The sequence below is a fragment of the Psammomys obesus genome, unplaced genomic scaffold (genome assembly GCF_907164565.1).
Source record: "Psammomys obesus unplaced genomic scaffold, mPsaObe1.curated_primary_1811, whole genome shotgun sequence".
Lineage (NCBI taxonomy): Eukaryota > Metazoa > Chordata > Mammalia > Rodentia > Muridae > Psammomys > Psammomys obesus.
This window is the reverse complement of record NW_026590767.1, coordinates 520948-547025: the sequence shown is the minus strand read 5'-3', so window position 1 is coordinate 547025 and position 26078 is coordinate 520948. Positions and strand designations below refer to the sequence as shown.

Sequence of the window (26078 nt, the reverse complement as noted above, 5' to 3'; positions counted from 1 at the left end):
AAAGAGATAGCCAGAATAATTTCCCCTTTAATAAGAAGCTGTATCTTCTTTTCTCCCCAAAATTCTACTCCACCTCCCACCCCTTCCACCAGACTAAGTCCCTTTGAGGCACCATAAACCTGGCTGGGTCTCCACCTTTCTGAGTCACAAAGGCACAATTTTCCTTTTCCTGCCTCTTCTTTCAGATGCTGGCCTGAGTTGAAGTCTGCCTGTTCCTGGCACTTTGGACATCCTTACCACAGCATCTTTCCCCACCATATAGCTGTCTGTCTACCATATCTGACCACTGTGCCAGCTTAAAAGGCCGTCCCCCCGTTTTCTCCTCCATTCTACTCTTACTGCTGACTTTATCTCGAAAACTTTTTCTTTTTTCTGTGGTTTTTTGAGACAAGATTTTTCTGTGTAGCCCTGACTATCCTGGAACTCACTCTGTAGAACAGGCTGTCCTCGAACTCACAGAGACCCACAGGCCTTTGCCTCCTGAATGCTGAGATTAAAGGTGTGTGCCACCCCACTTGGCTGAGACTTTTTCTTTTAAACACTAGTAAAAATCATCCTTAAGCTTCCATTTTAGTCCACTCCTAAATTCTTCTATTAATGAGACTAAAAATCGGGAGAAAAAAAATTATTTCCCTCTATCATTTGACAATCATGAAAGGACCCCAAAATTCCAATAACACAAAAATCAGCACTTACACATTTAATAATGATTAACTCACATGGTAAAATGCAAGTTTGCTCAATGCTGGGGCTGCTCCGGACTGATGTTCATTGTTCGATAAATTTCTTTAAGTAACAGGAGGGCAGTATCCTCAGATTCCCTGTCAGAAATTAAACAACACTTAAGAAACAATTAGTAAATGTTACTATCTACACAGTGGACATAAATGCCACATACGCTATTCCAGTAGCTCCGAGATGGGCAGACCAAAGCAAAGTAGTGGAGCAAGAACAGTCTTTAAGAGTTGTCTGGACTCCAATCACGCTGAACTCTCCTTAGTGATGGGCACATACATTAGAATGCTTTTAAGGCCTTTACATGCCTGCCATGAAACACAGCATGCAAGGTCCACTGGTCTCTGGCCAAATGCACATGACACAGTGCCACCTGGTGGATAACTCAAATTTTATGCAGATTTAGAAAGGCTGTTAACAAGTCAGAAATGCAAACTGCTAACCAATTCTTTCTTAGTATCTCCACTCTGAACATAAAACCAGCAAGCAAGCAAGCAAACAACACCTTAAGGGGGGGGGGGGGCGTTTTCGAATGTATGAATTCAATGGGTAAATCTATTAAGTCCATCACAAATGGGCAATTAGTAAATGACCCTCACCACAGTGAAAACATTGTGCCAGCTAAAGCCCTTCAAAGGGAATCAAAGTGAAGAATACTTACCAATAGCATAAGTGACTCTGAAGGGCGAAAAGATACTCATTAAAACTCTCTATTGGCTTTTCTTGAAGAACATAATCAATCCGGCGGCCTCCGTTTAACATTCCAACCTTTCCTAAGTAGTCCTCATCCTTGGAAAATTCTGGACTTTCAACAATCTTTTCTGCTAGAATTTAAATCATTTCAATATCAAAGTCAATCATTTAATCATTATCCTCTGACTTTAGCTGACTCTCTGAGTTCAGTGAATATAGCTTGACACACGTAGCAACTGGGGAGTAGCAACTGGGGAGCTACCAGGCTCATTCCCCATTCCTCCAAAGAACAGGGGAAGAGGGGCTGGTTCCCAGGGAGAGAGAGAGGACAGAGAGCCAGCAGCTGAGAGAAGTTGAACGGGTGAGAGAGCATCGCAGAGAAAAAAAAAGAAATAGAATTAGAACCTGAAAATCACAAAGCATGATGACCTGACTTTGCATACGGGGTCTAAGAACACAGTTTAGCAAGAGCAGAAGGGTGGGAACCTCAGGAAGTCTTCACAAAGACCAAATATGAACTTAGCTCTCAACTCATATTCTATCCCAGCCCAAAGAATATAAAGAAGAAAAAAAGAAAATCTTAAAATTGCAGAGAAAAGCCAATAGCAGGTAAAAGTTAGTTAGCAGGTGCATCTGACAGGGCAGTTTATCAGGACATGGTCTCCTTTACATGGAAGGTTTATCCAATCTGACAGGATCCGGAAAGGAAAACTCTCCAACAATCTACAAGCACTACGCTCTTTAACATCGTATGTCCTAGATAACAAATTTACCTTCAACTACTTGCTTTTCTTCTTCCTCTTTGATCTGATTGACCACCTTCTCCAATTCTTCTTGCAGCTGAGTAGAAGAGGTATGGGCACGTGCAAATTCATTGAGTGTCTGCCAAGCACTTTTCAGAGAGCTGATAAAGCCCTGCTTCAAATCGGACCCCATTCGAGAAAGGCTTTCTTTCAACTCTAAACAGATTCAGATGACACACACATTAATCAGCCACTGGAGTTCTGTGCCACAGAAATAAAGGTTAACCATATCCTCAGGTAAACCAGGATCTCCTCCTCCTCCCTTAAATAATTGGGAACTTCTTGGAACCAAGAATCTTCAATGGGGTAAAAATGTTGATTGGGGGTGTTGGTTGGGGTTTTTGTTCTGGTTTTTTGGTTGTTTTTTTTTTTTTTTTTTTTTTTTTTTGAGAGAGAGGGTCTCACTATGTAGGGCTGGCCTTAAACTAGAAATCCTCCTGCCTCAACCTCCAAGTGCTACAGCTATCGATATGCATTACCATGCCTGTCCTTTTTTTTGCTTGTTTTCTGACACTTGGTCTTGGAGCTTCAACCTTAGGGTGATACTCACATCTCAGACTCCTGAGCACTAGGATCACAGACATCTGCCACCCCAACCACTTCTTTTCAACAATTTGATCCGTCCCAAACCTACAAAGTTTTTCTCAAAAAGAAGTTCAAACACCATAACATAATAAAATCCTATACATTTTTACTGGAAACGTTTTAAACATGCCTGTAACGGCTGGGTGTGGGCCCAGCACTCGGGAGGGAGAGGCAGGTGGATGGATCTCTGAGTTCAAGGCCAGCCCTGGTCTACCTAGTAAGCTTCAGGGCAGCCAGGGCCATGTAGAGAGAATTGGTCCTGAAGACTGTCTTCTGATCCCACACGGCACAGTGGCACGTGTGGCCCATGCTCACACGAAGACATACATATAAATGTTTATATTTGTCTTAATTCACTACAGATTACAATATTGTTTTGGTGTGACTTAGCGCAACCTGAACTCCTAATCCTCTATGTCCGTACACAGCATTTGTTCCTTACCTAAGTGAAGTCTCTTTCTGCCTTTGTGATGTGGAATGAGAACAGCCTTTAAGTCCAAATCTGGAGCAACCATAGGTTCTAACCTGTATGCCACTGGATCGAGCTGCAGGGAGGAAAAGCAGGGACCCATGAATGCTTACTGAAGTCGCGCGCCATAGTTAGGGAGGCACACAGCTAAGCGGGACCAGAGACTGACTTCTCCCACACCTTACCTAGCTACTGGCAATTGTAAGAGTTTTGATCTGTAGGTGAAACTACTTTGCAAGCAAAGCAACAAACATACTTTTTTTCCTTTAAGTAAAAGCTTTTTGGTAGAAATACTTTTTGAAAAGTGTTGTCAGCCTCTTAGGATAGAAGCTGAGCTTAAAAATCATGACTGCTTTTAGTAAGAACCTGAGAATCTCCCTGGATGAACTTATTTCTTACTATAAATTCAAGCCACTGACCGGATGGTAAATATTGAAGAAGCCTTTGCAGGTAGGAAGGCGGTAGTTCTCATCAATCCTGTCCACACCTCGAATAGTGAGAAACATGCCAATTGGCGAGCCCAAGGCAAAGAAAATTTCCGGTTCAAAGTCTAGTGAGTGGTAAGCAACAGAAACCTAGGAAAAAAAACAAAACAAAACACAACATTTAAAAAAAAAAATCCTTCCAAGGTCACATATACAAAAACCTTTTAAATTTTTAAATGTTCTTGGATCTGCACTAGCTCACAAACATACAGAAGCCTCTAAGAGATAGCTGCTGTGAGCTGAGAAAGGTAAGAATTCCCCGCTGTAATTCTGGAGTCTACTGCACCCTCTGCTCTACTTCTAAGGTCTAATATAACAGCATAGAAGTATGACATTAACTATGGTTCAAACTGAAGAACCTACAGTCACTCTGCTTGGGCCCGCTTCTACTCTTGGCCAAGTTTCTTAATATCTATGCCTCTGCTAAAGTTATAAGGTAGAGATCTCCACAATACCAAATTAAATATAGTGAAGAATAGAAAACCAAGGCCACAGAAAGTGATTATCAGCAGAAAGAGGGGTTTTGATCTTGAGCACTCTGTGTTAATCCCACTATAATTCTGCCTTCTCCTTCGAGAATTGGAGGATAAGAACCGCTCAGCGTCGTGCTTGGATACACAGTGATTTAGAAACCAGCCAAGACATATAACACCCTGTCTCCAAAAGAAATTTTAAAAATCAAACAAAAAAAAAAAAAAAACCTTTACAAATTTAAAAGACAAGAGGCTAACAGCCTTAATAGTCAAAGATTTTTAATATTTTTCTTTTTGTTCTTTTTATATTTTTTGCTAAGTTCTCACTGTGAAGCTGACCTGATATATATGTAAGCTCACACTGGCCTGGAGTGTGCAACCTCCTGCCTTAGCTGTCAAACTACAGAGATTACAAGCATATAAGAAATGAGTAATTCTATAGAAATCAGATAAAATCTAACTTATGATGGAAAGAAATGGCTTAAAAAATACAATCGAACTTAGGATGGCTTAATCGAGAAAACACCTACTTTGCAACTATGAGAATCTGGGTTTGATCCCTAAAACCCACATGAAGATGGCAGATGTGGTCGTGCATACTTGAATTCCCCATGCTGTGAGGTGGAGACAGGAGCACCCTGAAGATGCTGGCCAGCCAGTCTAGCCAAACCCATGACTTACAGATCAAGGAGAGACACTGTCTCAAAGAAAGCAAGTCATTGCTCATAAATGTCAGATCCAAAGTTGTCGTCCAGCCTCCACACATAAACACACAATTCATTAAAGAGAGACAGAGAGAGAGAGAAAAGGCTAGGCACAGTGGACACACCTTTAATCCCAGTATTCAGGAGGCAGAGGCAGGTGGATCTCTGCAAGGTGTAGGCTAGCCTGTTGTACAGAGTGAGCTCCTGGACAACCAGGGCTGTTACACAGGGAAACCCTGTCTCAAAAGAGAAAAAGAAAAGAAGTGGCAGTAACTGTGAAAGTATACATTTATCAGTCTAGCTGCACACATAAACAACCACCCAAAAATATGGTCTAAAATAGCACTGGATTGCTTAAAAGGGTTAAAAACTAGAACTAGCTATGTTCCGCATGTGTTCAACTGTATGCCCGGCCTGCCCCACCCCCCCAAATGTGTTGGAGCCCTGATCTCCCGCAGCATAAAATGTGGCTTTACTTAGAAACAAACGATGACGAGAACCAAGTCCATACCAGCACGCCTTGCCTACCAAGGAAAGTGGAGGTTAGGGCAGAGCTACAGGAGAGAAGACAATGTGAGGGCACAGGGGTAAAGAGGTGAAAATGGAGGTCTGAAGTGATGCATGGATTACTGATAAAGATGGCTGATAAACAAGGAGAAGCTGGGGACAGACAGGAAGGCATGGCCTGCAAGTTTCAGACTTGGCCTGCTAAGCGCCCTCACCTCCAGACTGGGAGATAACAAACCACTGTTCAAAGCCACCCAGGATGTAGTACTGTTTTTCATAGCAGTCCTCAGAAACTAACACATCATTACAAGTGAAGCTAGAGGAAAACCTATATAAGAATGTATTGGTAATATGCTGCTCAAAACAACAAAACATTATACACAAGATTCCTCAATTTTTGTTAAGATATGCCTGTGTGCTAGCTAGTCTTATATCAACTTGACACACAAACTAGAGTTATATGAAAGGAGGGAAACTTAATTGAGGAAAAGCCTACATAAGATCTCGATGTAAAGCATTTTCTTAATGCTGATGGGGGAGGGTCCAGCCTATTGTGGGCGGGGCGACTTTTGAGCTGGTGGTCCTGGGGTTCTATAAGAAAGCAGGCTAAGCAAGCCATGGGGAGTAAGCCAGTAAGAAGCACCCTTCCTTGGACTCAGAGTCAGTACCTACCTCCAGGATCCTTCCCTGTTTGAGTTCCTGTCCTGACTTCCTTCACTTCACAGTACTGTAAAAGTGTAAGCTAAATATAACTCTTTCTTCCCCAACTTGCTTTTTTGTCATGGTGTTTTGTTGTGGACATTTTGGTTTATGATATATAAACATGTTTTTGTTATAATCACAAGTGGGAGATTTTAGTTTCTCCACACCTGTTAATTGTTTCGTGTAGAGCGTGGTCTTTGCCAGCTGAGATTAGTTGAATGCTGAGGGCTTGAAGGAAGAAGCCCACAGGAAGAAGGGGTGGTGGCTTGGAGGAGACAGAGGACTGCTTGCTGCACTTGCTGGTTACCTGGACTTCTTCTGGCTTTCCTAACCACGGATATTGATATTACCCCCAAAAGGACATACGACCCTACTCAGCAAGAAGAAATTTCCTTTACAACCTTCGTTTTCCCCTACCTAGGACTGGGAATTAGAAGGGAGGTATAAGCTTTAAGGAACCCCCATATTAGGTAGTGTTTGAAAAACTAGTGCCTACAGGTGGCACCTACTGTGGGGCTTGGAATGCTGGAAAATCTGGTTTCTAATGCTCTGGAGGAGACAGCAGGGTACAGAGAAATGAATATACTGTTTCAAGATATGAGCAAAAGGTTTACTGCAGCTGCTACTGTGCTTTCTCTCCCACTTTACTCCTAGAGGAGATCTTCTGGTTTTTCTCGATCTGCATTGTATTTTAAAGAAGGTTGTGAGAATGGTTGGGCTTGAGAAACAAAAAATAGATAAAAAAAATAAATAAAAAAGTAAAAAGTAAAGCAGGGTTCGCTCATTTTAGAAAGAATGGCAGAGTTGGCAGTGCAAATAGAAAATTTGCAGGTAGAGGTTGAAATACTTGGAAAGCAAAAATGCCATCAGTAAAAAGGGAGAACACCCGGTAACTAAGAGCCAGAGTTTCACAAAATTACCACCCTGGCCTGTTCCAAGCACTTCCAGTATCAAGTTTCCACGGCCTCTGGGCAGGCTTGTAGGCAGGAAGAGCTCCAAGAAACAAGAAGGCTGCTTGGGTTCCCCACTCTTGCTCCTGATTGCTGCTGAGACAGTTTGAGGGAAGAAGTTGGAGATCTCCTGAAACAAAGATTGGACTTCCCCCAAGAAACCTGATGACCCTGACCAGCAGGAAGCAGCTAAGAGAACTGTGTCCCCTCTCTCCTACCTGGTGTTGGAGTGTTGGAAGGGCTTGGTGTGGAGTGGGGAAAAAGAGGATTAAGAAAGGTAAATAAAGCTAAAAACCAGTGCCAGCAGTGTCTCATCGAAGCCAGAGCAATCCCAAGCAAGACAGTATGTAAACAAAGCCTCAAACAAGTTTGGAAAGACTGTTCAAATAGTTAATAACGGTTAGTTATGACTAATGAAAGTTTACCGTTGTCTTTTAAAAACAAACAAAAAACAATTATTTTGCTGCTGGGTTTGGTGATGAGAATCGTTAATCCCAGTACTCTGGAGGCAGAAGTAAGTAGACTCAATGAATCTGAGGCCAACTTGGACTACAACAGTAAGTCCTAGACCAGCCAGGGCTTCATACTGAGGCCTTGTATCAAAACAGACAACTTTTGTTTATCTGTTTTTCATGGCTTTCTGGCAATAAACAATGCACACTGTGGTACTTTTTGCATTACCCAACAACCTCCTGTCTGCCTACCTCAGCCCACCAACCACAGATGTGGCTTGTGTCCTGGGCTGGGTCAACCAACCTTTACCTTTCTGAGATAAGACTCAAATAAAAGCACTCTCTAAAGGTTCAGGGAGATGGCTCAGCAGTTAAGACTAAGTACTGCTCTTCCAGAGTGCCAGAGTTGGGTTCCCCGCACCTGCAATGCAAGCATCTATAACTCTAGCTCCAGGAGATCTGATGTCCTCTTGTGGACTCTGCAGACACCTGCACTCACACATACCACCACCTCCACACACACACAGGATACATAATTAAAAACTGATCTTAAAAAAAGGAAAGCACTCCAAAAACTAGACCTGCAGTATTGGATTCCTAGGGTATTAAAGAAGATGTTGAGACTCATAGCCAAACTTTGGGCAGAGTGCTCCTGATGAGACCTGAGAAGCTAGGGTCAGATGGAGGAGAGGAGGACCTCCCCTATCAGTGGACTTGGGGAGGGGGATAGGAGGGAATAAGGGAAGGAGGATGGCATTGGGAGGGGATGAGGGAGAGGCCTACAGCTGGGATACAAAATGAATAAACTGTAACAAACAAATAAATAAAATTTAAAAAATATTGGATTCCTCTTCTCCTATGGATCTACCACTCCAAGAAAATGATGAGTCTAGTTTCATGCTGTGACCCCAAGGGTTTCAGAGCCCTTTGGTGCTGGCCCCACAAGGAGATAAGGAAGCTTCCCTCTTTGTCAATACTTGCTCTGGTTTGCTCATGCTTGGAAAGACTTTTTTTTTTTTTTTTTTTTTTTTTTAATAAAGACGGGGTCTCATTAGATTACTCTGGCTGAAACTCACTGTGTAGACCAGGCTGGCCTTGAACTCACAGAGAGCCACCTACCTATAAAGACATGTTCCATCATTCCTGGCAACAAAGTAAGATAATTTGAGGCCAACAAGATGACTCAGCAAGAGTAAAGGCGCCTGCTACAAAGCCTGAGGGCCTGAATTGGAGTCCCAGGCCACACATGGGTAGAAGAGAACAAACTCCCACAGGTCTCCCATCTCCATGTCCAGTATCATGGCATGATCACATACATAAAATAAACAAACACATGCAATAATAATTTTTTTAAAAAACCGCACTATATGTGTGTACATGTTTCTGTGTAAAAGTTTGGGCATATGCATGCCATGGTGTATAAGTTACAGGACAACCTTGGGTGTTAATCCTCTCCTTCCTCCTTATTTGTTGTTTACTTCTGCATATGCCAGGTTAGCTGGCCTATAAGTGTCTAGGGATCCTCCTGTCTCCAACCCCTGCTCCTCTTAGGAACACTGGGATTCCAGAAGTGCGTACCACACCCAGCTTTGTACGGGTTCTGGAAACTTGCACTCAGGTCCTTGTGCATGCTTGACAAGCACTTTTCCCGCTGAGCCATCTCCCCAGCCCTAAAAATAAAACCTTTAGGAAGGAACTGGACTTAAAAGCCTGAAGAGCATGTATCAATGCCGAGTTCCAGGCTGTGCTTTCTGAACTCTCTTAGACTAACAGGTCCCTATATGAGCAGGTCCCTATATGAACAGGTCCCTGTATGACAGAGGCATGGTCTAAGGGTGTTTCAATACTCTGTGCAACTCAAATAAAAATACATTGGACTATCTTATTAAATGTAGTGTTATCAATGACTTGTTCACTTTTTATAGGAATTTCCACCAGGACAACAATTATTAGTAGCAGAAAACATATAATGAGTGAATACAGCCAATTGCTCACACAGAAATGTGCATATTCTGAACATGATTTCATAACTCCAGCCCTTTGTGTTGTTAGCAATTATGAGACTAATACTACAAATTTATGAATAGTGTAAAAACTAAAGAACAGTTACCGAAGTTAGAGGACATGTTAGAGGACATGATCTAAATATGTGGCATCTCCTGAGCATTATCAAAGAGCATAAAATGTTTACTAAGAGAAAACCAGCTCTCTGTGCACAGTTCCAAATGCATGCTATATAGCTATTTTCAAACATAAAGCCAGACCAAATGATAAATATGCACTTCCAACCTAAAATGTTAGTTTAGTCAACATGTGCTCACCTGTCCTGTGCCGACTTCAAAAGACTCATAATCAACACGTACAGACGACACACAAGCCCCAACTGAAAGCTTCCTCTTTGATTCATTTGATTCTGAAGAGGGAGAAGCCATTTCCTTAGTTTTCTGAGTACTCTCATCTTGTCCTTTTGTCAAAGCAGCCATCACTGCCTTCTTTTCTGATGCTGCTTTTTTCTGCTCCTATGAAACACCAGAACAGTTTAAGACAATCTTGAGCAAAAAGTCCAGTTCTCACCACAAGATATACTGGCATGCAATTAAGGAATTCTTAGTAATTTAGTCATAGTAACAACACTGGGATTATTGGGGAAAAGTACCTCTTAACAACATTTACCTTTGAGGTGGGCATAGTGGTGTACACCTTTAATCCCAGCACTCAGGAGACAGGCAGATGGATCTCTGAGTTTGAGGCCAGCCTGGTCTACAGAGAGAGCCAGGGCTACACAGAGAAACGTTCTCTCACAAAGAAAAGGTTCTCTTAACAGTTTTACTTATGTGTGTCCACGGAGCGGGAATGACAGGAGGATGCTGCCTCCATTCAGGTGCGGGGAACCTAACCTGGCTCCTTCTGCAAGAGCAGCAAGCTCACTTAGCTGCTGAGAGATCTGGCCAGCCTCCCAGGAAAATGCACTGTCATCAGGAAAGACATGCCATGCTAGCTCTAATAAATGGTTAATTCTTAAAAAAATAAAGATTACAACAAACAAAATAAAGAAAAACAGCTAAAGTTCAATCTAATATTGCCTATTTTACATGAATCTCAAAATTATTAAGTATAAGAGGGCAGACACAAAACAATACACTCTGACTCTTACGACTGTCAAGGCAGAAACATTCTGTAAGGAATACAAGCACACCAGCGTTCGCTGAGAGGGAGGAGTTAGTAAAAAGCAAGAGAAACACATATCCTTTTCTTGTTTTAGGTACTGAGTGACTACTCAGGTGCTCAGCTGTCAAAATTCACCACCCAGAACACTCTAAGAGCTATGCATTTCTGCAAGTAAACAGCAAAAGCTATAGGGCAAATATATAAAAGATGCTAATGCTGATGAGATGAAGCCCATTCCCAATGGTTGATAAGCATACCCTGACTGCACACCATGTCAAGAGAAGGCACACATATGTCAAGGTGGACCTCTTTATCCAGAGGGACAAAGCCCCTTGCTCCCTAGGCTGGGAAGGATTGTGTTCTTTGTTTAACAGCAGCTAAACAAAACAGTTAGCTAAAATGTTCTTTTCTAATAATTAATTCCAAAGTGCTAAGAAAACAAGGAAGTAGTCCAACTGGTTAACAGGAAGGACAATAAAGTCAAAGACCGTCCAGTCAGCAGCCTGGGTGACCAACCCCACTACTGTTATTTTGCACAGCTGGTTATCTCACCCCTTGTCTGGTATGCAGTGGTGCAACCTAAAACCTAAAAATCTAAACTTTTCAGGGTTCTTCCAGGTACAATTTGCGTTCTCATTCAGTGTTACCTTTTACTATATTCACAGAATTTAATATTCTAGGTGCTAAGAGAGCTATCTGAAGAAATTATGCGTTGACTTACTGCCAAGAGCTATTTAGCTCCCCTAGAGTCATTGGCAGCAATTTGATGTGCAAATGAACCCACATATACAGAGGTAGCTGACAATATTCCCAATCCTAAAACCATTCCTTTTCAAAAGAAAATGACGAAGATGGTTTACAGAGGGAACAACAGAACCCAGGCCATGCATATTTGATATCCTTGTTAAAAGACAACTGGCCAATTTTAGTCCCATGATTTCAGTGACAGTAAGTCACTAAAACAGTATTATCTTCTTCATCTGTCAACAATTTTACCTGTGAACAACACAAAGCAATCAATGCAAAGTGGCTGGCAAAGTTTCATGGTTCATCTGAAAGCAATTACATTTGAATTTAAAAAGTGAAATTATACTATAGATCTTTATTCATTTCCAAACATGCTCAAAATGCCATAGCTTATATATCCAAGCAATTTATCACTGCAATTTATAAAACAGGTTCCTTCTAGAAGCTTTTCAAAGAACTTTTCTACTTTTAAATCTTTTATTACAGAAAAAATTAAGGACATGAAGCAGAGAGCCTGAAGATGTCACTTCTCGATCCCTGTCTGTCTTGCCCACGGGCCTGGCCTCACTTCTGTATATGGAGAACCAACTGTGCTTACATACAGAAGAAGGCCAGCACACTCCTGAAACAGCCTGTGCTGGACCAACATTCTCATCAAGTAATATTGGATCATTCTCTGTCCTTTGGGATAAGATCATGTCTGTGGATCTGCCCACAGACTGCTGAGAGATTCAAGTTCGTGAACTGGAATTGGAGTATGATTTATTTAACATACAGGAAAAAGGAAAGACACCTCATAATCTCACAGCTTTTCTTAATCTAAAACGTCTTGTGAGTTGTTCTCTTCCCATCCCACCCCAAATTTATACCACTTTCATCTTTCTCAGTAACTGAAAAACTCCAAGTGCTGCTTCTGATAGTTTTCAAAACACACCTCTAGCTTTGCCCTCTGCTCTGTGTACTGTAAACAAGTGAATTCCAGAGTCACTCCCCTGGCCTGCACAGGTTCTCCAGCCATGTCCTTTAGACACTGAACCATGGGATTTATTGCTACTAAAGTAAAAACATAATTCAATCTATAAGAGGGGAAAAATACAAGACAGCTGATAGTGAATTTCTCAACTTTAAGATTTTCAAGGCTTGTTTGTTTGTTTGTTTGTTTTGTCTCCATATCATCAGACAGGCCCTAGCCACCAGCATGATACAGAAAGTAATCATTTTTAAAAGCAGGAAAGAAGGGCTGGTGAAATGGCTCAGAGGTTAAGAGCACTGGCTGCTCTTCCAAAGGTCCTGAGTTCAATTCCCAACAACCACATGGTGGCTCACAACCATCTATAATGAGATCTGGTGCCCTCTTCTGGTGTACAGGTGTACATGCAAGCAGAACACTATGTATAATAAATAAAAAACTTAAAAAAAAAAAAAAAGGCAGGAAAGAGCCAACATATTTAACAGTTCATTCACTATAGAAAATACAAGTTCATGAAATTTGATAATGTGACTTATGAAAGACATTTTAGTGTTTTTAGTTTTCTAAGCAAGCTAAAAGTATAGGGGATGTAATTCGGTCAGTATAAAACTTCTCTAGCATACACGAAGCCCAGTACTGCATAAACCAGGCATGGTGATACATGATTGCAATCCCAGCACTGGCAAGGTGACTGCAGGATTAGAAGCTAAGGTCATGTGAGGCCAGCCTAGAATACATGAGACCCCTCTCAATAAAAATATGAAATTTAGACCAACGGGAAGAGTATGTGCTAAACTCTAACATGACAGATTCTTAAACAAGTCATGTATACTATTTCATGCTCATTCTACTCTCTGAGGAAAGAAATTACAGTTCTGACTTTAGTCGTTTTTATTTCAACTGTATTATCTCTGTGTGTGAAGAAGAAACGGATATACACATCCCACAATATGCATATGGAGGTCGGAGGATAACGTGTGAGAGCAAGCTCAGGCAGGGAGGCTTGGTGACAAACACCTTTATTCTCTGAGCCATCCTGCCAGCACTTGGCTCCCATTTTAGCAACGAAAAAAACCAAGGACCAGAGAAATCAAGTCAGTGCTCATGAGTGTGCTGTTAGTAAGCAGTTTCCCCAGCAGTCAGAGCCTCTCATTCATCCATTTGTCCAGAACTTCACAAGTTTTTGCACACAGAAATCCTCAACTGTCAGTTTTAAAATGAAAACTAGGGCTGCAGAGATGGCTTAGCAGTTAAGAATACTTGTTCCTCTTGCAAAGGATTCTGGTTCAATTCCCAGCACAACACGGTGGTTGACAACCATCTGTGACTCCAGTGCCAGGAGATGTGACACAGTCTTCTGACCTCTCTACCAGGCACGCACATGGTGCGCACACACGTGCAGACAAACATCCATACACATAAATCTTCTAAAGAATTCTTAAATAAACTAAGTAAAATGCAAAGCCCTTTGTCCTGGGAACTCTCTCTGTCCCAGGAACACCAAGTCCTTCAGTTAGTACAATGTGGACATAAGCCCAGGCCCAACTGGAAGCTCGGCTTCCATTACTGTGCTCCAGGTAAAAGTTAAATAGTTTACCCAACCAAATACTGCAAGGTTCTAAAATGAGAGGCAGGCACAGTGGCTCACACCTATAATCGCGGTGTTCAGGAAGCTGAAGCAAAAGAATCATGAGCCCTAGGCTAGCCTGGACTATAGCATGAGATCTTGCCTTTTAAAAAAGGAGGTGGGAGGGACAGGTTACAAACTGTTGATTTTTCTTGCGGGCAGAGATGAGCCTTACCAGTTTGGCTGCTTTACGTTTTACGAAATTGGCTATCTTCTTCCTGGGCCCAAGGGGTATCCCCATCTCCTTCAGGTCATCAGCTGTACACATAAGCTTTAAAGGGAAACAGAGAGCACATTGATTAACCAATCTAGAGACAGACGAGACGAAAGTGGGGTGCAGACAATACTAACAGAGTCAACTAAATCAACCAAAAAGCCTATCAATATCAAAAATCTAGGGCTCTCTGTTTTAAATAATGGATTTTTTTTAAGCTTTACAATGTTTGGCCTCAGTTTACTGGTAGAACATTTGCCTAGTACGTGTGAGGCCCTAATTTCAATACCTAGCACCACAAAAAAAAAAAAAAAAAAAAAGGTTGTTTTTTAAATTAGCCTCTTCATTTAAAATTTTATTATTTTTAGAGCCAGGGTTGGTGGCTGAGTACTTTAATCCCAGTACTTGGAAGGCAGAGACTGGTGGATCTCTGTGAGTTTTGAGGCCTACAAAACTAGTACAGGACAAGATAGAGAAACCCTATCTTGGAAAAAAAAAATTCAATTATTTTTAAGAGAAAATATATTTATGTCATGCAAAGTTCTGAAGCTATACTGTCAAGTATACAATGAATCTCTCCCCTTAAATCTTCCCTGTCCATTCTGTCCCAACCACCCAATCCTCTCAGCGACCACTGCCAGCCATCTACCTTCCCTGCAGAAATCCCCCACACGCATACAACATGCTGCTCAGCGTGTACGTCAGCCTCCAGCCCTTCTCCTTCCCCCAGTCCCTAACAGATCATGACGACATCTGTCATTCAACTGCAGAGTCCTCCTGCAGGGCTGCACAAAAATGACTTCACCAGCACCCTGTCTGTGTGCGCTGCGGCCGCTAAGGCCCCACAGTGTTAAAAACTGTTCAGGGAGTGTCCTTGTAGGGGTCCCCAGAGCCTTCTTTACAGAAAACAACTCTAGCAGTAAGGCTGGCGGGGCAAAGGGCACACAATTTTATGGCCATTTATACCCTCCGCGCCAAGAGTGCAACAGTGCCTACTCCTCACCCTCGCCACACGGGCCGTTATCACTGACCCCTTATCACTGATGGGTTGACACCAGTGTCATGTTACTGTTAGTTGGCATTCTGGACTTGTTCTTCCAAGGCACTGTTACGTTCTTTCCTACAAATCCTGCCCTTGTTTTCGCCGACTACCAAAGCTCTCTTATCTGTGTCCAGGCATTTTCCCTAATCTATCTCTGGCCAATAGGTACTGTCATGTTATTCACCACTTTGACATTCTTGCTCACGTATGGCTTCCGGGTTGTCTCATCTTTAATTACCTTCCTCTATTTTAAAAAAGCTACATTTGTCTCATGTATATGAATGTGCTCTTTGGGTGTATGTATGTGCACCATTTGTATGCTGGTGCCCACAGCAGCCAGAAAACAGCACTTGATCCTCGAATTAGTTACAGACAGTTATGAGCCTCAGGTGGGTGCTGAAAACCAAACCCCAGTCCTCTGCAAGAGCAGCGAGTGTTCTTAACCATTGAGCCATCTCTCTCCCCTAGAACCCCTTTACTTTATGTTTTTAAAATTTACGTTTCTGGATTTTTGTGGAATAAATTCTGATGTAAGAGCGCTTAAATCATTCTTCAATTTTTAAGCTTACACAAAGGAACAATAATTTTAAACAAAATAAATCAGGTTATTATTAGTACCAGAGATTCCATATCAATCTTCTCCTTTTCAAAAGTGCTAATATAATCAAACAGGCTTAGTGCTTCGAGGGTTCCATGCAAAGTCAGAGGCTCTTCATTTTCAACGTCAAGGTCACATGGCTCATCTGACATCAGCTTTGACTCTTCAGGTATCTTAATACAAAGGAGAAGAAAATAATACAGACAAAAGTCCCACAAAATGTCCCCTGAAATTATTTTGCTCTACAAGTAATTGTAATTTTAGCATTTTGACTCTTTCACCTGGACTTTAAAGCATATACATTTAGCAAATGTACTCATTTCCTATAATGTACTTTTAGAAATCCTAAGCCTTCACATTTACTTTATAATCCATAAGAGAAAAAGTGAGAAACTCATATTTTTAGAGATGGCATCTCACTATGTTGTCCAGGCTGGTTCTGAACTCATCGTCTTTCCTGTGCAGCCTCCAAAGGATACCCAACTCTTCTACTGCACTCCTGAGCCTCAATGTATTTTGACAATTGAAAAGTTACGGGAAACAGTACAGGTTTTGGAGACTCGCTCAGCTCCAGCTCTAACCTTCAACATCAACGGGGTAAATACAGACTTACCTGCTTTTCCTGAAAACTTGGCTGTTTCATCACTCCATTTGAAACAGCCACAGAGCCCGGAGACCTAGAGGCATGCGTATCTTTTTGATTAGACAGGATGTCAAACAGTATCAAGGAACCTGAGAAAAAGATATGCTTTTTAACAACGTGCATTACAACGAAGTTACACCCAGTATTTTTCTAAACCAAGTAAATCCTCCTGCTTATTTTCAGTTTCTGGCAGAAATCATACGAAGATGAACTACTGATTAAAATCTGACAATCAGAGCCAGCGAGACGCCACAACCAGTAAAGGTATTTGCCATGGAAGATTAGCAACCTGGGCTAGATCTCCAGAGCCCGTGTGTGTTGGTTCTTAGGTTTTTGTCCGCCTGCCAGGAGCTAGAGTCATCAGAAACAGGAACCCTCAACCGAGAAAACACCCTCTTCCGACTGGTGAAGATTCATGTAGAAAGGCCCAGCCCACCATGGGCAGTGTCCTCTCTGGGCAGGTGATCCCGGGGTGTGCTGAGCAAGCCAGGAGGAGCAAGTCGGTAAGCAGCATCCCTTCACGGTCTCTACCTCAGCTCCTGCTTGCAGGTTCTTGTGTACCCAGGAAGTCCTGCCCTGACTACAGCTGTAAACTCAGAGACCCTCCCCATCCCACACTGCTTTTCAGCATGCTGCTTAGCAAAGCAATAGGAAGCAAACTAAGGCACAATGTAAAGGTGGAAGGGAACTGACCCTACAAAGCTGTCCTCTGACCTACACATAGATGCTGTAATACACATGTCCATGCGTGTACATGTGTGTCTTGTATATGCTCCAAGTTTTCTAGCCAGAAAAACACAAAGCAATGTCTCAACAAACCAAACAAGCAAATCTGAAATTACATGGGCCAGCTTTGCCTATACATTTTTTAAAATAAATATTTAACAATATTCCTCTTTCATCTAATGACAAAACAAACAAACACAGCCTAACAGGTAGAGAGATGGCTCAGTGGTTGCTGCATCCTGTTCTTCCAGAGGACCTAAGCTCGGTTCCTAGCTGCATACTCAGCACTTTACAAGCACCTGTAACCCCAGCGCCAGAGATGAGATACCCTCTTCTGGCCTCCAACTACACCCACGTACACATGGCATACATTCAACAGATTAAAAAACATACGTGTAAATGAAATCTTAAAACAGCAACAAGAAAAAAGCCTTCCTCTGCTACTGGACATGAAGAGCAAAGGCAGTCTCAACTCAAAACTTTCATCCTCTATTCACAAACCCAAGCTCTTTAAGTTTTGCAGCCAGAAAAACACAAAGCAACATCCGAACAAACCAAACAGGCACATCTAAAATTATGAGAGGCAGCTTTACCTAAACTGTGACCTGCAACCGAGACCTTTCCTTTGAAGTTTGGGTTCCGACTCATAAAGAGCGAGTACAGCCGGTTTATCTCCACTCCCACCTTCTCCACAATTGACTGACAGTAGGTAGGGCTGTTGTAAAATAAAATATCTAGCAGAGTTTCATTGGTAAAGTGCCGAAATCGACCAATACTTGGCAAGGTAATTTTCTTGATATTCCTGTTTTAAAAGGAAAAAAGTTATTGTCAGTTACCTTCAACCTCTGGATTTTTAACACTTTAGATTTTTATTTCTGAAAAAAAAGTACAAAGTTATAGATTATATGTTAATTAGTACAATCAACCTGTAGATGTCTCAGACTAACTAAGAGCTGATTTTGTTGGCAGAATTATTCATAAATAAACCAAGATAAAGCAAAAAAAGAAAAAAGTTATCTGTGCCATAATTACACTCTAAATTTCAAGATTCTATAATGGGCTTCTATGTCATGTGTGAGGACTTGACTTTTTCAATTTTAAATAGAAAAGACTACTGTCCCATTTTCTTCTGACTAACTGAAAATCAGGATGCCTGACAAAAGCTATGGCTGGCAGAGACAAGAGGCTGTCACACTTGGAAGATGGGAAGAGTGAGCTGAGACAAAGCTCTGTAGGGCAGCTTGTGAGTTCCTGAGGAAGCAAGTACCTCACAGCTCAGTCCAACGTGGCCAGATGCTGTCTACAGGATTAGCTTCACGAGAACACAGGCCCCAACACATCACAGTGGTTAATCTAGAAACATGCTACTGGCCACGTATGGCAGCATAAATGTTATCTGTCCCTGTGGTTCTGAAACGGGAGCATTCAAAAGTGAATGGGGAATTTCTGTCACAGGGCCCGCTATGAGTGCTGCTAGCATTTAGTGGCATTGATACTCGGGGTGTTAAACGACCTACAGTTTAACAGCTTCCCCACCAAGAAACTATAAATCTAAATCCAAAATAGGTGTGTTCACCACACCTGGAATCTGAGCTCAATTTCCAGAACCAAAAATAAACTCATGTTGTCTAAAATTTCCTACATCCTTAAGTATTTATAATAGGAATAAACACACAGATATACACAGAGAACAGCCAGATATTAATGGTACAACTAGCATTTCAACACATCAAGTATATCATTAAAGAACCTTATTTGCTGAAGCTGGTAAAAGTCATTTTGCATTACATTTTAATTTGCCTCTAATTGTAACTACTCTGAAAATCAAGTTATTAAACTCTACAAACCTGTCAACACCTGTGGCATGCCCTCCCAAGGCACTATGCCAGTGAACTGGAAGGAACTCCACTCTGCTGACTTTCCCATCATCTACAGACTTCTTGAAGTGTGTCTGCAGCAACTTGAGAGAAACCACCCTAAAATCATCCACTTAAAAAAAAAAAATCAGGAGATAAACAGATTATCTTAGCTTGACAGCTAATTAATTAACTGAACTGTGCTGGCATTTTGAATAAAATAAAGATATATGTTTTTTAAAAACGATGAAAAAGTAGTAAATGAACAAACACCCTACTGATCGGAAGTACTTTTTAAATTTCGTCATTTTTGAGGCCTAAACAATTTAAACCACCTCTGCAGGGTAAGGCCAGAACACTGGATCAAACTCTCCCCTCAGCATCAGGTTCCAGAACCAAGTGTGACAGTCGAGAACTTAACTTCCGCCAAGGCCTTTCGCCACCTAGCACTAGAGATCACAGCGACCCACGCACGCCCAAAGGTGTGCTTGTGAGAGCTGAAGGATACAGGCAGGCAACATGTGCTGCAAGTGCTCAGCCAGGGAGGCGGCTGCCAGAATGCTCAAACGATTCTCATGATGGCCTTCAGCTCTTCAGAATCCAGGATGCCATACCATCAGAGCAGACCCCTACTGACCACAGAAAGCTCTTACATAGTCCCCTCAGCCAGGAACCATCATTAACTGAATACTAAAGAGCCCTTCTATCGGTACCCAGATTCGGCTAAGAATGAACTGTGACTCACCGCATTCAATAATGCTTCGAAAGCGCAAGTCACACACAGGCCCAATGCCATGTACCATGAACACCAAATGGTCAACTTGAGGCATTTCCCCTAGTAAAAATAAATAATGAAAACCATCACCATCAGATACACATATACACAAAGCTAGGATTTAGTACTGTTAATTAAATTGCTAAATTCTTGATAGCATTTTTATCATAAACTAGCCAAAGAAATCCATTACCCTCTCAAACAAATCTCTCTCATTACCCTGTTTCAAATGAGAATAATCTGTCTATCTTAGCAAATAATGCCAAACTAAACGGAGAGGGAGAGGAAACAGGTTCTACCTGTTCTTCATAAACCTATGGATCTTCTAGAATGTGTGATCTTTTCAGAACTCCACAGGACTGTGATGAAGGTGTATCTCCGTAGTATAAAGTGTGTATGAACATGGCCCTGAGCTCAATCCCCTGCACCAAAAAATAAACAAAACTAAAAAAAACTCCCCAAAGCACTAAGCCTGACAAGGACGAGCAATCTGACAATATAAAACTTTAAAATCTTTGTTCCCAAAGTCCTTCCTCTTAAACTCAAAAATGTTCTAGGAGGGCCAGGCACGGTCCTGCATACTTTCAGCCCCATCCATCACTCTTGGAGGCGGAGGCAAGTGAAGCTCTGTGAGTTGGAAGCTAGCCCGTCTATGTATCAAGTTCCAGGCCAATCAGAGCTCTACACTGTAGCCCTATCTCCAAGCACAACAAAGCAAACCTCTCGGAGGAGGACTTGAACAAGAATGGCCTCCATGGGCTCATATATGAATGCTTGGTCACCAGGGAGTATAACTGTTTGGGAAGAATTGGATGTGTATCCTTGGAGGGGGGTTGTCAGTGAGAATGGACTTTAGGGCTCAAAAGCACATGACACCCAGTCTTTCTCTTTACCTTCAGAACAAGATCTAAAGCGCTCAGCTATTTCTCCAGGCCCATGCCTGCCTGCGGCCATGCTCCACACCATGATGATAATGGGTCACACCATGACCCTCTGAAAGCAAGCCCCCAATTAAACGCTTACTTTTTTTTTTTAATTTTGGTTTTTCGAGTCAGGGTTTCTCTGTGTAGCCTTAGCTGTCCTGGACTCACTTTATGGACCATGCTGGCCTCGAACTCACACAGATCTGCCTGCCTCTGTCTCCCCCAGTACTGGGATTACAGCCATGTGTCACCGTCTCAGCTAAATACTTTCTTCTATAAGAGTTGCCTTGGGTGTGATGTCTCTTCACAACAATAGATCAGTAACTACGACAAGAAATATCGCCACGTTAAATATATTTTTCTATACTACATCCAGATCTCATAATACCAATTTATCTTATTTTATTAGACAATGAAAGTATATGTAATATCAAAATAAAACTTCCTCTTCAATGGCATAAAAGTGGAAAACCAAGTGTGGTGATGCACGTCTGTAACCCCAGCTCTTGGGATGCCGAACAAGAACTGCTGTTTTAGGCCAGCTGTGGCTACACAGTAAAAAGCTGTCCTAAGCTGGAAAGATGGGTCATAAGTTAAGAGTATTTATTCCTCTTCTACAGGACCCAAGTTCAGTTCCCAGTACCCGTATCATGTGGCTCACAACTGCCTATACCTCCCCTCCACTTCCAGAAAATGTGATACCTTCCTCTGGCTCCCTCAAGCATGTGTACACATGAATAAAAAAAAAAAAAAAAAAAAAATAGTAATAAATCTTTCAAAAAGCCAAGTTTGGTCACTTATAGCTATAATCACATCACTTAGGAAGCTAAAGCAGAAAGATCTCTGTGGAATTAGGCAAGTTGATTCTACATATCAAGTTCTAGGCCAGCCAGGGATACACAGTGAGGTCTTGTCTCAAAACAAATATAAATAAATAAAACAATCCTCCAAAAACCCAGGGTATGATGGCTCATGCCTGTAATCCCAGTGCTTGGGAGATAGAGGCAAAAGAATCAGGAGTTCAAGGTCTGTGTTGACTACACTTGGTCAAGTTTAAGACCGGCATGGGCTAAATGAGAACCTACCTCAAAATAAACGATACAAAGACTTGCTAGAGGAAATTAAGCATACATCCCTGCACAGGGTTGGCAAACCAAGACCCCTGGGCCAAATCCTGACCACCGCCTATCTTTACAAAATGTTTTACAGAACCCATCAGGCAGTTCTGGGTGCAAAGAAAGCTGGGTAAGCGTATGCCAAAGAGCAAGCCAGGAAGCAGTATTCTTCCATGGTTTCTACTTCAGGTTCTGACCCTGACCCCTCTCAGTGAGGGACTGTAAGTCATGGGATGAAATACTCCCTTCCCTTCCCAGGGGTCTTCTGTTATGGTAATTATCACAGCAATACAGCTCAAACTAGAACATCTATAAAGTCAGAAATCATTTCATCTGTCCATAGAAAAAGCTTGCTAGCTCCTACAGGAGTAACACAGACAAGCAAGATTTACAAGCACAACCCCCAGGGGCTAGAGAGATGGCTCAGTGTTAAGAGTAATGGCTGATCTTCCAATTCCTAGCACTCACATGATGAGTTACAGCCATCTCAACTATAATGGGATCCAATGCCTGTTCTAGTGTGTGCATTATACATGCAGAAAAAGCACCATATATATAAATACATAAATAAGTAAATGTTAAAAAAAAAACACAATGCCCAAAATTGGCACTTTTTCAAAATAACATACATACACACATATTTTAATCTTAAACAGAATTCCAAAAGTAAAGACATAAAAAGTAATGTAATTGTGATGTGAAGTGCATAATCCTAACACTTGGGAGGTAGAGGCAGGGGGATCAGGAGTTAAGCCTTCCTTGGCTACATATCAAGTCTAAGGTGAACCTGGGTTATATAATACTCTGTCTCAAAAAAAGTTATACAGGAATGTAATGTGGTACCTGCCACTGAGCCTGACCACCTGAGCTCCAAACTGCCTCCTGAAAACTGTCCTCTGACTTCCGTATGTATGCCATGGCACACACATACCACACACATGCATACACATTATACAAAACACTCACAAATAATTCAAAACCTTTTCATATAAAGATAAAAAGAGTAATGGCTGATCTTCCATGAGCAGAGCATGGCAGCACATACCTTTAATCCCAACACTCAGGAGGCAGTCGCAGGTGGATCCAGGACAGCCTGGGTTACACAGTGAGACACTGTATCAAAACAAAGAGTTGTAGGACTGATGGCCCAGTGGTTCAAAGTGCTTGTTTTGGCAGAGGACCCAGGTTCAGTTCCCAACACCCACATGGTGGCTCAGGACCAACCTAACTCCCAGGGGATCTGAATCCCTCCAAGACTTCTGTGGGCACCAGGCACACACATGTTGCAAATTAAGCATATGCAGGCAAAACACTCACACACAGTAAGTAAATAAACATATCTAAAATGTAAGGAGGGACAGTCATTTAAAAAGGTAGAAATGTGCCCAGCAAACGGACTTTCCTCTTAAGCAAACTAAACATACCATCAGGAATTTCATCAAGGTTGTCGTCAATTCCACGCTTGACAACTCTGGGCCTTGTCTGTCCATCTTGTGTTGTCCCCCATTCATCTGGCACTGAAGAAGGCTGGAACTGGACAATAACCTTCAAGACACAAGATTATGACAGCCTCATTAGCAAAAATTATTTCCCTCTATAGGCTAAGCAGTATTTGTTGGCGGGGGGAGTTAGTTGTCCTCAAGATGGGGTCTGTTGTAGATATAGACACATTTTTGTTTTGGTCCCAGGTGTGGGATGTGGGACTGACTCAGATGGTCCACAGCAGCAGACTATTTGCTTCATGCGGGCTCTGAAAGGAGGTCTTTGCCAGCTGTAGATAGTTTAAATCTGAGGACTCTGAGGAGAAAATAAATGCCAGAGCCCAAAGAGTGTGGGAGTTCCAAGAAAGAACAAGGCTGCTGCTGCTTACTCCCTGCTGCTCCTGGTTGCTGCTGTTGGAGATCTCCTGAAAGGAAGATTGGGCTGGCTCCAAGGAACTGGGCGACCCTAACCAGCAGGAAGCAGCTAAGAGAACTGCTCTCCCTCTCCCACTAATCCTTTCTCTCCTACCTGGTGTTGGGGTGTTAGAAGGAATTGGGGTGGAGTTGGAAGAAAGAGATAAAAGAAACTTAAATGAAAGTTTTTGGTTTTTGCTTTTTAAAGCACGCCTACACGGTCTCACTCCACATCCCCTGACCTGCTCAGAACTCATTATCTAGACAAAGTTGGACCAAAACCTAAAGCCATCCTCCTGCTGCTGCCTCCCACGTGCTGGGATTATAGGAATTTACCATTAAGCCTACTTCATAGTAGTGTGTTTAATATGAAAAGTTCTATGCTTCACAGTATAGACATTATAAAGGAAGTAGAACTGTCCCCAAACAAATTCTGTAAAAGTCTTGCTACCATTAACCATCAAAATAACATATCACTACTTCAAATGATAATGCTGGAAAATCATACACCTAAGTCAAAAGCAGTATATACTGATTTTTCTTTTCCTGAGTTTGATTCTCAGCATAAAAAGGGGATGGGATTATAAATGACAGAGAGACAGAGTGTACAGATATAAGATTTAAAAATTAAGGTAAAATTCCAAGTTTGTACAAATTATCTGAAAGAATCTGTCTTAAAAACATATCTAAGGCAAAAAGAATCCTTTTAAATGGCAAAATTCCCAATTAATTTACAAATTCCATTTCAGTGACAAAAATTGGGTGATTCAAACAAACAAACAAACAAACAAACAAAAAGCATACCTTTTTTTGGTCTTTTGAGACAAAGTTTCTCTGTGTATCCCTGGCTGCCGGGAGCCAAGGCTATTTACTGAAGCCAAAGTCAAATAGTGAGCCAAAGCTATTTAGTGGAGACAAAGCTATTTACTGAAGCCAAAGCCAATAGTGAGCAAAGGTCATTTAGTGAAGACCTAAAGCTATTTAGTGAAAGAGTTACCTAGGACCCTAAATCATGGGTGATAGATTTGTGAGGACATCCGTCTATTAGTTTTAGAGCATCCGTGAGATATCTTAAGAAAACATCCTTATGGTATCTTGCAGGTGCAATATTCAAGCCATGAAAGCACTCTTCCTATCTCCTGCAGCAGTAATTAAACCTTCCCCCTTTCCTGCCTTCTCCCTATATAAGTTGGGTAAAAATTTCTAATAAACGAGGCCTTGATCAGACAAACAGACTTGGCTTCATTCCTTGCATTTCTTGCCCTCCCATTCCTTCCACCCCTCCCCCCTTTAGGAACTCATTGAAGTCCCGAGGGTCGGGACACCTGGCTGTCCTAAACCCTCAACTCTGTAGACCAGGCTGGCCTTATATACCTGCCTCTGCCTCCTGAGTGCTGGGATTAAAGGCTTGTACCACCTTGGCCCAGTTTTTAAAAAAACAAAAACAAAACAAAAAAACCTTTTAAGATGAAATATATTCTATTAAAATAACTGATTTAATTCAGCTTTGTATCATACAGAAATTTTTCTTTAAAAAATATATACAGGATGGTATATAAAAACAAAGGTTCTGAGAGTAACCCACAATAGAAAGTGGAGCCTAGGAGGTTTTTTGTTGTTCTGTTTTGTCTTTGAAATAGGGTCTCATTATGTAGCACTAGCTGGCCTAGAACGCACTATGTGAGGCTGGCCTCAAACTCAGAGATCTCAATGTCTCAGCCTCCAAGTACTGGGATTAAATACATGTAACACCACATTCAGAGAGGAAGAAGCTTTCATTTTTACTTGATATCTTTCATACTATTTATATTTTTATTTCAGTATCAGTAAGGATTACATACTACATGAGCTTCTTTTTAATTTTTTAATAATGTTTTGTAACATAAACAAATGTATTAAAAAGTGTATGTTCTGACCAACCACTATAGGCTAAGCCCAATGCTAGATGCTTTTGCAAAACTTTGCTTCATTTGAAATGACCCTGGATAGTATATACAGCCATAGGGGAGGACTTGGAACTAAAGAAAACAATTATAGAAAATGAAAGAATTAAGCATTGATTATTTAAATGAAATAAAAGTTTATAGAGATATTATAACTTAAAAGGGTGCATTTTCCTTGAATGGTTAAAAGAAAAATAAACAGAATGAGTAAGCAAAATAAGTCTCACAGTATAGATCAATACTAGCTGTTCAAAATAACATTTTCAGCCTGGCTTTGG

The 26078-nt window shown here is 41.5% G+C and overlaps 1 protein-coding gene across 3 annotated transcripts in view; it reads right to left on the bottom strand.

The window, feature by feature from the left end:
- The window catches only part of Sec23ip (SEC23 interacting protein), a 49975-nt gene that overhangs the window by 8391 nt on the left and 15506 nt on the right, over positions 1-26078 (bottom strand). Inside the window, exons 6-18 of one of the 3 annotated variants that reach the window (XM_055608846.1) lie at positions 23387-23507; positions 19895-19984; positions 19141-19282; positions 17887-18095; positions 16538-16656; positions 15945-16097; positions 14246-14341; positions 9880-10077; positions 3705-3860; positions 3259-3361; positions 2202-2387; positions 1397-1559; positions 697-821 (exon numbers count right to left, since the gene is read on the bottom strand). In XM_055608846.1, the coding sequence (XP_055464821.1) occupies positions 740-821; positions 1397-1559; positions 2202-2387; positions 3259-3361; positions 3705-3860; positions 9880-10077; positions 14246-14341; positions 15945-16097; positions 16538-16656; positions 17887-18095; positions 19141-19282; positions 19895-19984; positions 23387-23507 (1818 nt within the window). In that variant the 3' untranslated portion in view covers positions 697-739. The remainder of the gene's footprint in view (positions 1-696; positions 822-1396; positions 1560-2201; positions 2388-3258; positions 3362-3704; positions 3861-9879; positions 10078-14245; positions 14342-15944; positions 16098-16537; positions 16657-17886; positions 18096-19140; positions 19283-19894; positions 19985-23386; positions 23508-26078) is intronic. The other 2 variants (XM_055608845.1, XM_055608847.1) reach the window with 2 other exon arrangements.